At 35.1% G+C, this 12,392-nt stretch overlaps 2 protein-coding genes across 2 annotated transcripts; both read left to right on the forward strand.

The window, feature by feature from the left end:
* Nucleotides 1–4,728: 4,728 nt before the first annotated feature.
* LOC18013551 (rho guanine nucleotide exchange factor 8) lies at nucleotides 4,729–6,977 on the forward strand. Its single transcript, XM_006418648.2, has 7 exons — nucleotides 4,729–4,993; nucleotides 5,110–5,226; nucleotides 5,329–5,483; nucleotides 5,570–5,644; nucleotides 5,733–6,005; nucleotides 6,093–6,413; nucleotides 6,603–6,977. The coding sequence occupies exons 1-7, from the start codon at nucleotides 4,729–4,731 to the stop codon at nucleotides 6,975–6,977; spliced, it is 1,581 nt and encodes a 526-aa protein (XP_006418711.1).
* A 1,193-nt stretch (nucleotides 6,978–8,170) lies between these two features.
* On the forward strand, nucleotides 8,171–11,618 carry LOC18013552. Its single transcript, XM_006418649.2, has 12 exons — nucleotides 8,171–8,441; nucleotides 8,536–8,570; nucleotides 8,679–8,754; nucleotides 8,858–8,936; nucleotides 9,025–9,203; nucleotides 9,341–9,415; nucleotides 9,637–9,796; nucleotides 10,011–10,230; nucleotides 10,471–10,563; nucleotides 10,888–11,004; nucleotides 11,135–11,186; nucleotides 11,285–11,618. Exons 1-12 carry the CDS (start codon nucleotides 8,223–8,225, stop codon nucleotides 11,438–11,440), a joined length of 1,461 nt encoding a protein of 486 aa, XP_006418712.1. The 5' UTR covers nucleotides 8,171–8,222; the 3' UTR covers nucleotides 11,441–11,618.
* Nucleotides 11,619–12,392: the final 774 nt, after the last annotated feature.

Below are 12,392 nucleotides of genomic sequence, written 5' to 3' on the forward strand. Positions count from 1 at the left end.
GTTTTGAATTTTTTCCTCCTATTCTTCTACTTCTTTTTTTTTTAATTTTTTTCTTTCTTCCGTTTTTTCTTCTACTTCTTCATCGTCTTCGTCTCCTCCAACTTCTTTTTTAATTTTCTTCCAGTTTTCTTCCCTCTCATTAGTCATTGTATCCATCTTTTAGAATTATTACTCTTCCAGTTTTTCTTTCGCTTATCTTTGTCTTCTTATTCTTTTATTTTCACATTATATTGTATAAATAAACATTAGCTTGTAAAGAAGTCTTCTGGTTTATCTTCGTTTTCTTATTTGTCTTCATCTTATTCTAATAAATGTATATTAGATTGTATAATAAGTATTAACTTTTGCAATGTTGGTAAAAAACTCCATGAAACAAAATAATTTTCCTTTTAAGGGGCCGGATTTGAGATTTTGGAGGCTTGAACAAAAATAAGAAATAGGAGCCACTAATTTTGTTTTATAAAAAAAAATCAAAAAAAAAAATTTATAAACTAAATTAGACTAAAAAATTTTGGGGGCCAAGACAAATTTTTCAATGGATTTAACCCAAATCCGGCCCTTATGTAACAAATAATATAAAACAAAATAAAATATTCAACCATCCAAACAAACTTAGTTTACTTTCATTAAGACCGGTAAAGAGAGTAGCAAGCAAGTTCATCTATCACAGTCTCTTGTTTAATTGGTAGATGAAGGCGTAATTTTTAGGAACGTACATCAATTTACAATACACCCTTTTTGGTTTCCTAGCGGTCTTTTCCTCACTAGAGGTTTTGAATAAAAAAAAGAATACATGACCTTGAATTTGAAGGTGGAAGTAATCAGAAATGAGCATTTCTCTAACCATTTGTGAAAAACTTATTCTCCATAAGATTCATTCAAGAGTAACACACATGCGCTAAAGATAGCAGCTGTTGGCATAAGTAAAATATGAGAACAAAATAGTTTCAAGACATATATTAAATAGATATTCTAATCAGAAAAAAGATTGAGTCCTGAGATGGAGAGAAGTAATACTTCACATAAATGACAGTCAGTCAAACAATAATCATGAAATGAGCACATCCCAAAACTTGTCTGAGAGATATAAACAGAGATAGTTGAAAAACAACCAAAGCTTTGATGCACTGTCTTTTTAAGGTCAGCTTGAAACCTCTCTTCTTCGTCCTCTTCAGCTTGCAATTGTCGTAATGTCTCCCTTCCCACATCTTTGTCATCAGGATAGAATATAAAATACAAGATGAATGATGTTAAAAACACAATTAATAGAAATCAATTAAATACACAAATTAAAGAGGCACCCCAGTTTGATACATATAACAGATTCATTAGTGCCTTAATTAGTCTTATCCCAAGACCAGTACGCAGAGGCACCTGTTTGACACATTATTCTTTTTAAACATGAGAGATAGAAGGATATATGATAAAAAAAATGAGAAAAGGCTTACTACCATTGTACGTAGAGTTTCAGATTGTCTCTCTCTGATTCTCGGTTTGACCTGTGAGATTCACTATTTTTGCTCTCAGACAGTGCAACCAGATATTTTCCATCAATCAACTTGTTAGAAACTCCGTACAAGGAAGCACTCTGGCCTTGGGGAAGAGACCCCATAGCAATTACAATCCAAGTGCAAAACACCAGAACCTATACAGCAAAAAAAAAAAAAACAACGAAAGGAAGTAAGATCACAAACTAACAACCAAAAAACTATCACAATCTAAAAAAACAGAGTATCAGTTAAACACGATCAAAGATTAACACAAACAGAAAATATCAGTTATCATCAGTTAATCACGAAACATATTAGTTCCATATCGGATGTGTAAAAAAGGGAGAGGATAAAAAAACAAAAACAAGAGTTAAACCTAATGCGTTAGTACTCAGGAAAAATATAGGAGGTTGTTGTCAATGTATGTGGTATATATATAGGTTAATGATATAACCTAATTCAGATTCAGATTAACCAAAACACGGTAGTCAGTAATCGTGGTCAGAAATACAATTTCATCTAAAATTGTCAAATTTTTGCCCAAAATTTTTTGACAAAGCAATATGATTAAAAAACTTTGACCAAATTTATTGGTCAAAAATTTCTGACAAACTTCATAAGACAGGATGTATGAAAACTCAAAAAAGTGGATGAATCGATAGAAACAATCACTCTATACCTAAATTTACTATCAAAATTCGATCACTTCAGAAAGATTTGTAGCCAGTTTGATCAACAAATAGATTTAGTGAAGAAACTATTACCAATGTAACTAAACTGGAATTATATGTATATAATTTGTACTTCACCATATAGTATCATCTGGAATTCATAAAAGAAAACATGTAGAGCGTTATTCGTTTATATAATTAATTTAAAAATTCATATAAAATTTAGAAATAATCTTTGATTTTTTAAATTCGAGCAAATCCGAAAATTTTACCCCGAATTACTTTTTGTAATTTTAACATGAAAATCCACTAAAATCTTCTCTAAAATTAAATTCATAAATAAATCTGTAAGATTAAATAACACGTAATTTAAAAATAAATTTAAAATCATAGAATCAATAACACTGGATTTAAAAATGAATTTTAAAATCATATAACCAATAATATTGGATTTGGTTTGGATTTTAAATTTATTAAAATACATAAACCAATAACCCCAACGAAATCTCCATAATGATGGGACATGATCCTTTTTTACTTTGTTCCTCTTCCCTTTTTTGATATGATTTTTTCCTTTTTACTATAAAAAATAATATCAATTCCTATTTTCATACATATTACGAAGATATACTTCTACTTTTCTAATGCAAATTTAGTAAAAAGGAAATTTGAAAGCGTAGTTGAAGAGGAAGCCGTTTCTTGTTTGTGTATCTATATAAGAAGACTGGTCAGGGAAAACGTGAAGGTCAAAAACATTAATTTCTTATAATCCAGTCCAGCCACCTCTCGCTCGCTCTCTTCTTCTCTAGCAAGATGACGAAACTGCTCGATCTTTCAAATGATTTGGAAGAGGAGATACTCTCTAGGGTTCCAGTTACATTAATGGGACAACTACCATACACTTGCAAACGATGGGGAGCGTTATTTAAAGATATCAAATTCATCAAGAAGCAGTTGAACAAAACAGCAAATCAATATTTGGTTCTAATGTTGAAAGATTATAAGGTCTTCACTGTAAATCTCGATGGAATTCACAGCAACATTGTTGATTCAACTAAGGAGTTTAAAGGTGGACTTATCCTAAACGATCTCCATCGTAATTCAGAAAAAGTTAGAATTTTTGAAGTCTTTTCATGCGATGGTTTGTTGTTATGCACAGCCGAATACGACAGGCTCTTTGTTTGGAACCCTTGTAATGGTCAAACCAGGTGGATCCAACCAAGTGCTTGTAACAAGAAGACACTCTCTAGGGTTGCTCTTGGATACGAGAATAAAAATTCTTGCCATAGCTACAAAATCTTGAGGTGTTGGGAGGAAAATCATAAACTGTGTTGGGCTAATAACTTCCAACCAGATGTTCGGTTTGAAATCTATGACTTTAGCTCTAATACATAGAGGGTTCTTAATATGGTTGCTCACGACTGCTTTATAATAAAAACAAATGGTGTGTCTTTGAAGGGAAACAATTACTCGCTTTTTTATAACGGCTCTAATTTCTTACTCCGTTTTGATTTTACAACAGAGCAATTTACTCGCCTGTCTCTCCCGTTTGCGAGTGCTTATAATGACACTTTAACTATGTCATCTGTTAGGGACGAACAAATCTCGGTGTTACATCAGACTCGTGGTACACTAGAGGTGAAGATTTGGGTGACGACCAACGATAAGATTGATCAGAACGAAGTCTTGTCCTGGAGAAAACTTTTAGCAGTGGATATAACCATTCATACAGTACATCGATGTCCGTTCTCAAGTAGCCGCCTAAGTTTCTTCATCGACGAGGAGAAAAAAATGGCCGTGTGCTGTGATGAAAGATACGTAGATGTTAAGAAGACCATTATCAGAAACGTATTATGCATTATTGAAGAGGACAAATACAAAGAAATCCCTTTTGGAGATACATACAGATCATGCTGGTCAAATACAAAGAAAGGCGACATTGCATGCATTTTCAACTATGTCCCAAGTTTTGCTCAAATCCAGTAATCACGGTTTTTCTTTCGTTTGCTCGTTTTTGTAAGTCGTTTGATTTTAATGTCTTCTCTTGCTTCCTCATCACCTTGTATTTGGGAGAAGCTATTTTCAATCAATATTTCAGTTGAGATTAATATAGAGATTAAGGAATAAAATAAAATTAGAGGATAACTAAATACTCTATTTGATGAGTGGTAGGTCTCCAATGAGAAAGTTAAATCAGTTGTGAAGTTTTATTGTTTTTTCCGTGCTTCGTGGAACCTCACTTTTACCACAAACCATCAATTTATTTCAATCACAAAAGAGAAGAAAACAAATCCTAAAAAAAGCTAAACTTTCCTAAATTTTGATTTACTATTTTCTTATTTGAAATGCTTTCAATCCTTAAATCCAAGAGAAACGTTTGTTCTCAAGAATTTTGTTTCATTTTAAGACGGAAAGAGAGTTTTTTGTTGTTGTTTGTAATGTTTTTTTAACAAAAATCTTACAATACTTTTATAAAAATTTGTATCATCTTTTTAGATCAGCTGGATTTTAAAGGTAAAAAGGGGTTTAACTTGCGGGGCAAGAAAACAAGCGAACGTTGTCGTACCATGGTTGCAGCGTTGGAACGAGGACTAAGCGCTTCAAAATCATTCAATTTCAAAAGAATGTTTGATTCATCTTCGACAAAACAACAACCATCTCATCAAACACTTGTGGTAGAGAACGGAGATTCTCATCTTGTTGAATCCAACACGCCTGAAAGCCAAAACTCCGATAGCTTCGCAGAAAGTCCCGTTGAGACCATCCCTCCCATGATTTCCCCTCTTACTCGGTTGGGTCGGCCGGGAAATCGAACCGAGAGACAACAAGCAGGTGACATATTTCTTTCTCCAAGAACTTGTTTTCTTGGTTAGGGTTAATCTACGAAGACAAGTTAATGTGTTCCTTTGTTTCTTACAATGAAACCCTAATAATGTCCGGTTTCGCAGATACGGAGATGATGAAGGACAGATTCGCGAAATTACTTCTGGGAGAAGATATGTCCGGTGGCGGAAAAGGCGTGTCTTCTGCTCTGGCTCTTTCTAATGCCATCACAAATCTTGCTGGTAATCTTTCAATATTCCTTGTTTCTTCCTTTGCAAGTAATTAAGAGGTTCTCAATAGGTTTGTGAATATTCTGATCATTTGATGGTACGATTCATTTTCAGCCTCAATATTCGGGGAACAAACAAAACTCCAACCGATGCCGCAAGATAGACAAGCAAGGTGGAAGAAAGAGATCGATTGGTTATTGTCTGTGACCGATCACATCGTCGAGTTTGTTCCTTCACAACAAACGAGCAAAGATGGAGTTTGCACCGAGGTTTGAAATTTCCCTAAGAAAAAACAAAAATATCGTTTTCTACCTCCTTAGACAGATTTATATAATGTTTAATGATTTTAACGTAGATTATGGTGACAAGACAAAGAGGTGATCTTCTCATGAACATTCCAGCCCTTCGAAAACTTGACGCCATGCTCATCGTAAGTGTTTCATTTGTGTATTTATAAGAAAATAAAATATAATTAGTGTAAGAGTTTGATGGATTAATGGTGATGAAAACATGTTCAGGACACATTGGATAATTTCAGAGGACACACCGAGTTTTGGTATGTGTCAAGAGATTCAGAAGAAGGGAAGCAAGCGAGGAATGCTAGGACAAATGACAAATGGTGGCTCCCTCCGGTGAAAGTTCCTCCCGGCGGTTTATCTGAACCGGCTCGGAGAATGCTTTACTTCCAGAAAGATTCAGTCACACAGGTTCAAAAAGCTGCAATGGCCATCAATGCTCAAGTCCTCTCTGAAATGGCAATACCCGAGAGCTACATCGACTCTCTCCCAAAGGTAAAAAATCAAAATCATTCACAATTATGTTGAACTTCTCTCTTTGTTGTTATGTATTACTTTAAAAGGTTTGATTTATGTTGATAGAACGGAAGAGCCAGCCTTGGGGATTCGATCTACAAGAGCATAACAGAGGAGTGGTTTGATCCAGAGCAGTTCCTGTCGATGTTGGACTTGTCTACAGAGCACAAAGTGTTGGATTTGAAGAACAGGATTGAGGCTTCTGTTGTGATTTGGAGGAGGAAGCTTCACTTAAAGGACAACAAATCTTCTTGGGGATCAGCAGTTAGCTTGGAGAAGAGAGAATTGTTCGAAGAGAGAGCAGAGACGATCTTAGTCTTGCTCAAACAGAAATTTCCCGGTCTTCCTCAATCTTCCCTTGACATCTCCAAGATTCAGTTTAACAAGGTAAATGCCAAAGCAATGTATTCATAATTATAGTTCATCATCAATTAATCACAATGATAAAATAAATTCTTGGTTATGAGATTGTGCCCTCGTCTACTATAGATGCCTTAAATGGCAAGAAACAACTCAGGATTTTCTAGTTATAAGAAAACAATATAATCTTAACTATTTATTGTTGAATGGATACAGGACATTGGTCAAGCGGTGTTGGAGAGTTACTCAAGGATACTTGAGAGCTTGGCTTACACAGTGATGTCAAGGATAGAAGATGTTCTATACACTGATTCTTTGGCACAAAAGCAGACTTCACTGGCTGAAGAAACCTCAGAAGGTGGGAGAACAACGGAGACGGATTCAGAGTCAGCTGGATCTTCTAACTCCGGAGAAGAAACCGAGAAGCTTGACCCACACTACTCCAAGACCTTGTTGGATTTCATGGGTTGGAGTAACGACAAAGGTGGCGATAAACCTACCAAATCCCCAAACCTTACGCCGAAAAAGCTCTCATACTTGGAGAAGTTAGAGAATTTGAACGGTTTTAGAAGCCCCAAAGATAGACATTGATCAAGAAAAAGAAAAATACATGTGTGATACTTTTACAGAGGACATAAAAGTGTATAGCTAGGGAAAAAGGAATGAAAGAAGAGTAGCAAATGAAATTATTCACACCACACCCCCTTCCTTCCGGCTTTCTTCCTCGGATAGAGAAGTCTTTAGCTTAAGGGGTTTTAAACTCTTAAAAAGAAGATAACTATATCTCACTTGTAAATGTTTGTTGCTCTATAATCTTGAAAATGCTGTCTTTGTTGTTCTTGACTTCGAAAATAGTGGAAATTTGATATGTTTAAATATGGGACTTAACATGGACATAATAACATGACAAAATAAGATGCATGCATATGGTTTAAAGGTGCACCTGAAATCTTAGAAGTTTGAGTTTCTCACTTTTTTCTTAGCAAAATTTACCATTTCCACTTTTACGGAGAAAGCTTTTGGCTTCGGCTTCTCAAGATACAAGCCAATTTGTATCGTATATATATATATATATATATATATATATATTTGTTTACTAAAGACAATTTAGATACAAGACACTTTTGCACCCCTTTTGCGGTTGATATATTTTATATGAGTTATTTCCTCGTTGAATCTTTGACCTTTTCTTCCATTGTTGATCTACTCCTTTCTCCCTTCTCCATTTTTTTTTATTTTTTTTTGTTAACATTATTCTATTTAAATTACCTAAGCATGAAAAATTACAGAATCTTGCTCAGGAAAATGGCATATTCTCCCATGAATTTTAGAGCTCTTGATATTCATACATAAAATTTTGATTTATGCTAAAACATACATAAACTATCTAATAATTTACCACGTGTTAGTCATATCATTAATCATTGACGGAAAACTCACAACATTTATAATTTTGGTGAAATTAAGCATATTTTAACATTTATTTTAAAAATTCAAATTATTAGATAGTTCGTGTTGGTTTTGTCATAAATCAAAACTTCATAAATAATCAGAAGCTCTAAAATTTATGGGAGAATAAGCCATTTTCCTGGTCTTGCTCAGCTGTTTTTAAGCTTATATGCCATGTAGCCCATAAGCTCATAATACACACAAGTTAGAACTTAGAAATAATTTGAAGTTGAACCTGATTAAAAAGTAGTTGGGCTATAACCAGATAAGCCCATTTGGTTGGAACGTAGTTAAAGTTTGGACAAAAGATAAAGAACAGAAAAATATTCGGACCGTCTCTGTTGCTGGGTTTCTCAATTCCTTCCTCTTCGTTACTGTTTATGCCTTATGGGCGATGCGAAACCTGGGACTGTGATGGCTAACAGAGATCGGGAGCTTCTGATTCCAGTTGCTCATTCCGGCGAGGATGCTACACCCAAACCCTCGTCTTCTTCTTCTTCTTCTGTTCATAACCAGTCAACTAGTTATGGCTATGAAAGCTCGTTTGCCTACAATCAATCCGAAGACGTTGAATCTGCTGCACGGAATGCTCTTCTTCGCGAACAAGTTCGTGACTTTTTCGTTTCCCGAAAATAAATTTCACTACTCTTTATTTTAACGTTTTTACCATTTGTTGATTTGGTGTTGTAAAATTTTTCAGGAAATTGAAACGCAGAAGATCATACAAGGTCAAAGGTTCTGTCTTTCTCTTGGTTTGTCTTTTGTATCCATCTTTTTTTGTTTTGAACATGTTCCTGCTCTTATGTGATTTTGTCTAAACTGTTTTGTGTTTAACTATTTCAGAGAGGCTGGGACTTCAGTAGCTGGAGATAATAACACTGACATTCTTCAGCATCGTGCTGACCCCAATGCTCTAAAGGTTTTTTATTTCAGTGTTCCTTTTATCTTCAAGCTGCTAGTCTGTAACTAGTGTTTATTTTACACACAGAACATGAATTTGTCAACGTATATTCGTTTCACAGGAACATTTGCTAAAGTTCACTGCACATCACCGGGCAGAAACAGCATCAAAGCGTGGAAGTGTGAGTACCTGTGGAGAAGGTTAGTTATCATATAGCTCATGAGCTCAAGCATTTTGGAAAAATTCGCTAAACCGATCCAGTTACTGACTTTTGTTTTTCCACATCAGGTCATGTGGATGTTGGAAATGGTTATGGTATACCTGGTGGAGTTGCTTACGCTGGCCACTCGAAGCCTGAACCTACCGACGCTTCAAACAATTTGCCTGAATATCTCAAACTAAAACTAAAAGCCAGGGGAATTCTCGGAGATGGTACAGTGGCTGCTGCAACATCCAACACGCAAGAAGTAATTATCCATCTCTCACTCTGTAATCTTTGGTGATATATGTCTGCTATAGCCTTGACCATGTTTTTAAACCCCTTTTTCAGTTCATGTTATTATTGTTGTTAACATTTTGACTTGCTTGCTTGTGATGTTGCCAGGCATCAGCGGTTAGTTGGAATAGACAGACAAGTGTACCTTTTCAGACAAATACAAGCACCTTACCATTAGGATGGGTATGAATGAGATACACTTAACGTCCTTTCCTCTTTGGTTTTGTCAATTATTTTCTGCTGTGAAACTGCATTGATCATTTGAGATTTTCATATCAAGTTCCTGTGATATTGTTGTCATACACAATTAGTCTTTAGATCTTACACCTAAATGATGGCCAGTTATGGTTCTGATGTTGTGTTTATTAGTTGTTAATACTTTTAAACTTGACTGTTTCATTCAGGTTGATGCAAAAGATCCTGCTACTGGTGCTACATATTACTATAACCAGCATACCGGAACATGCCAGTGGGAAAAGCCTCTTGACATATCTTCCAACTTTTCAAGGCCGCCACCTTTACCTCCTCAAGAGGAGTGGGTGGAAACACTTGATGAAACATCTGGTATGTGATTCAATTGTTTACTTGTTTAGTCCTCACCTCTTTGTTCCATATGCATATCAATGGATAAGTTTCAATTTTTCTGGCTGTGGTGGAAAGGGGAAATCCTCAATTGACCAGTGTCTTCTGATTATACATGCAATTGCAATGCTTGCTTAATTTTGGATATGTTCTCGTTGTAATCCTGAACTCTGCACGTTTGATCCCTTATGCACAGGTCATAAATATTACTACAATACTAAGACACATGTATCGCAATGGGAGCCTCCAGGTTCTTTAAAGAAGCCCGCTTCCACAAATTCTATCAACAGTGTCACCCAAAATACCGCTAATGGGAAGAGGGAGCATCCGCACTCTCAGCTGCCAAGATGCAGCGGATGTGGTGGCTGGGGAGTGAGCCTTATCCAGAGCTGGGGTTATTGTGCCCACTGTACCAGGTCTGTCCACTGTCTTGCTATACTTTTTGAGTTAGATTGCTGCATAAACGGCTTTGATTGAAGAATGTCAAAAAAAGTGTCCCAGTCTTATTGTGGCTTCGTTTTCTTTCCTTGTTGAGTTTTGATTTATTAGAAACCATCTAAAAGCGTGCATCAAATACCTTAAACAGACTTTGTTCACTTGCATATTTTGAGGCGTATACCTCGGCTAAGGGGATTTATACTGTATATGGAATGCAGAGTTTTCAATCTCCCAGAACAGCAGTACTTGGCAGCAAGTTTAAACTACGTCACAGATGCAGGAGATTCTAGCCAAAAGGATCCGAATCAGAGGTACATATCTCAGAATTTTAGTACAAGAAAAAAGATCCTTCTGATCCGTCATCTTTCTTAAAAGCTGAATGTTACATAAGAGAGCTAGTTCTAAATATATGTTAGCAAATATTTAGACAACCCATTTAGATGTAAATGTTCTCTGAGCCCTGAGCCTCACTTTTCGTAAGGACAGGATTTCTGTGAGAAGAATGTACCAATTATCAACATGAAACCAAGGATTGAACACATTATATGTAGTACTGAACCATGAGGTTTATCTGTAATACTTTTACATTTCACTTTCTGTTGTGGTTTACTCCTTACACATGATGATTGAAATAGGTCAAGTTCAAAACCTCCGATGAAAAAGGGATTAGGCAAAAAACGTGCTCTTGCCGAGGATGATGAGTTGGACCCAATGGACCCAAGCTCTTACTCAGATGCTCCACGGGGTGGCTGGTAATGTCTACAACACCCATTTTTAACCACTTCATGTGTCGAAACATGACCTATATACTGTTTCTCTATTCCTCTTTTCTGCTACTTCATCTTAACTAAGGATTTGATCTGATTCCTTTGCATCTTGTAGGGTTGTTGGACTGAAAGGAGTACAACCACGAGCTGCTGATACAACTGCCACAGTAATGCCACTTTTTCTTTTAATTCTTGATGAATAGTTTTCAGCTTCTCACAAAACTCAGCTCTTTAACTTTGATGAGATCGAAATGTGTATTTTCAGGGTCCTTTGTTTCAACAGAGACCGTACCCATCACCAGGAGCTGTTCTAAGGAGAAACGCAGAGGTGGCATCATCGCAGAAGAAGAAACCAAGCTCTCATTACACGGAAATTACAAAGAGAGGCGATGGAAAAGATGGTCTTGGAGATGCAGATTGAGAGCTACTCAACTATAGTCTTCTTCTTTTGTTTTCGTTGTTGCATTTTCTTCTAGACTCTTTGGAGTGAGTTTGTTCGTTAGTCAACACGAACCATACGAAAATGTGAATTTTAGCATTATCCGACAAAGGGCTTTTACGTTATCTAAATATAAGTATAACTATGAAATACTTGCATATTTACCCAATTTTTTTTTTGGAAAAGAATATTACACGAAATTTCATGACGAGTCATAACAAATAACATCTCAAACTAAATATTTTTTGGTCAAATATTTCAAGACGAGTCTTATTCAAAGTCGGATACTCTCTACTAGGTGTTCAGTCCGCGACTTGCGTGAACCGAAAAATTTCGTTAAAATCTAAAATAAAATTTTATGTCATAAATCAAAAATAATTAGATCAAGAATTTGATACATACAATATTAAAAATAAAACTAATCTATAAAAATAATCATGGTTTAACATTAAAAACTTTAAAATCAATACTAATAAGTGTATGAAATCAATAAACACAAATTAAAATAAAATTAATATAAATTATTCATCTTTTTCCCTATTTATCTTTTAATTATTTTTTCTCTATCATTTTCTTCTTTCTTTCTTTTTTTATTTTTTTTGTTTTTTTTTCTTCTTTATTTTCTATATCTTTTTTTTTACTTTTTATTCTACTAGTTTTTCTTTTTCACATCTTCTTCTTCTCCACATCTTTTCTTTTTTTCTCTCATACATCTTTTGATTTTCTTCTCTTCCAGGTTTTATTCCATTTTTTCTTCTTCTTCAATGTTTTATTATTCTATTTCTTCTTCTTTTTTTCTTTTCCTTTTTTCATTGTCATCATCTTCTTCGTTATCACCGACTTTCTATTCTTCTAGTGTTTTTCGGCTTTTACATCATCTTCATATTCTTCTACTTTCTCCAATTCCTCATCTTTTAAGGTTTTCATCCAATTT

The sequence above is a fragment of the Eutrema salsugineum genome, unplaced genomic scaffold (assembly GCF_000478725.1).
Source record: "Eutrema salsugineum unplaced genomic scaffold, Eutsalg1_0 scaffold_4, whole genome shotgun sequence".
In the NCBI taxonomy this organism is placed as follows: Eukaryota; Viridiplantae; Streptophyta; class Magnoliopsida; order Brassicales; family Brassicaceae; genus Eutrema; species Eutrema salsugineum.

Bases quoted from the DNA above. Each gene is read 5' to 3' on its own strand.
- LOC18013551 (XM_006418648.2), top strand. From the start codon at position 4,729: ATGGTTGCAGCGTTGGAACGAGGACTAAGCGCTTCAAAATCATTCAAT. The intron at 5,484-5,569 runs GTTTGAAATTTC...ATTTTAACGTAG, and splicing joins AAGATGGAGTTTGCACCGAG to ATTATGGTGACAAGACAAAG. The intron at 6,414-6,602 runs GTAAATGCCAAA...GAATGGATACAG, and splicing joins CCAAGATTCAGTTTAACAAG to GACATTGGTCAAGCGGTGTT.
- LOC18013552 (XM_006418649.2), top strand. From the start codon at position 8,223: ATGGGCGATGCGAAACCTGGGACTGTGATGGCTAACAGAGATCGGGAG. The intron at 8,937-9,024 runs GTTAGTTATCAT...TTTCCACATCAG, and splicing joins TGTGAGTACCTGTGGAGAAG to GTCATGTGGATGTTGGAAAT. The intron at 10,564-10,887 runs GTACATATCTCA...TGATTGAAATAG, and splicing joins CAAAAGGATCCGAATCAGAG to GTCAAGTTCAAAACCTCCGA.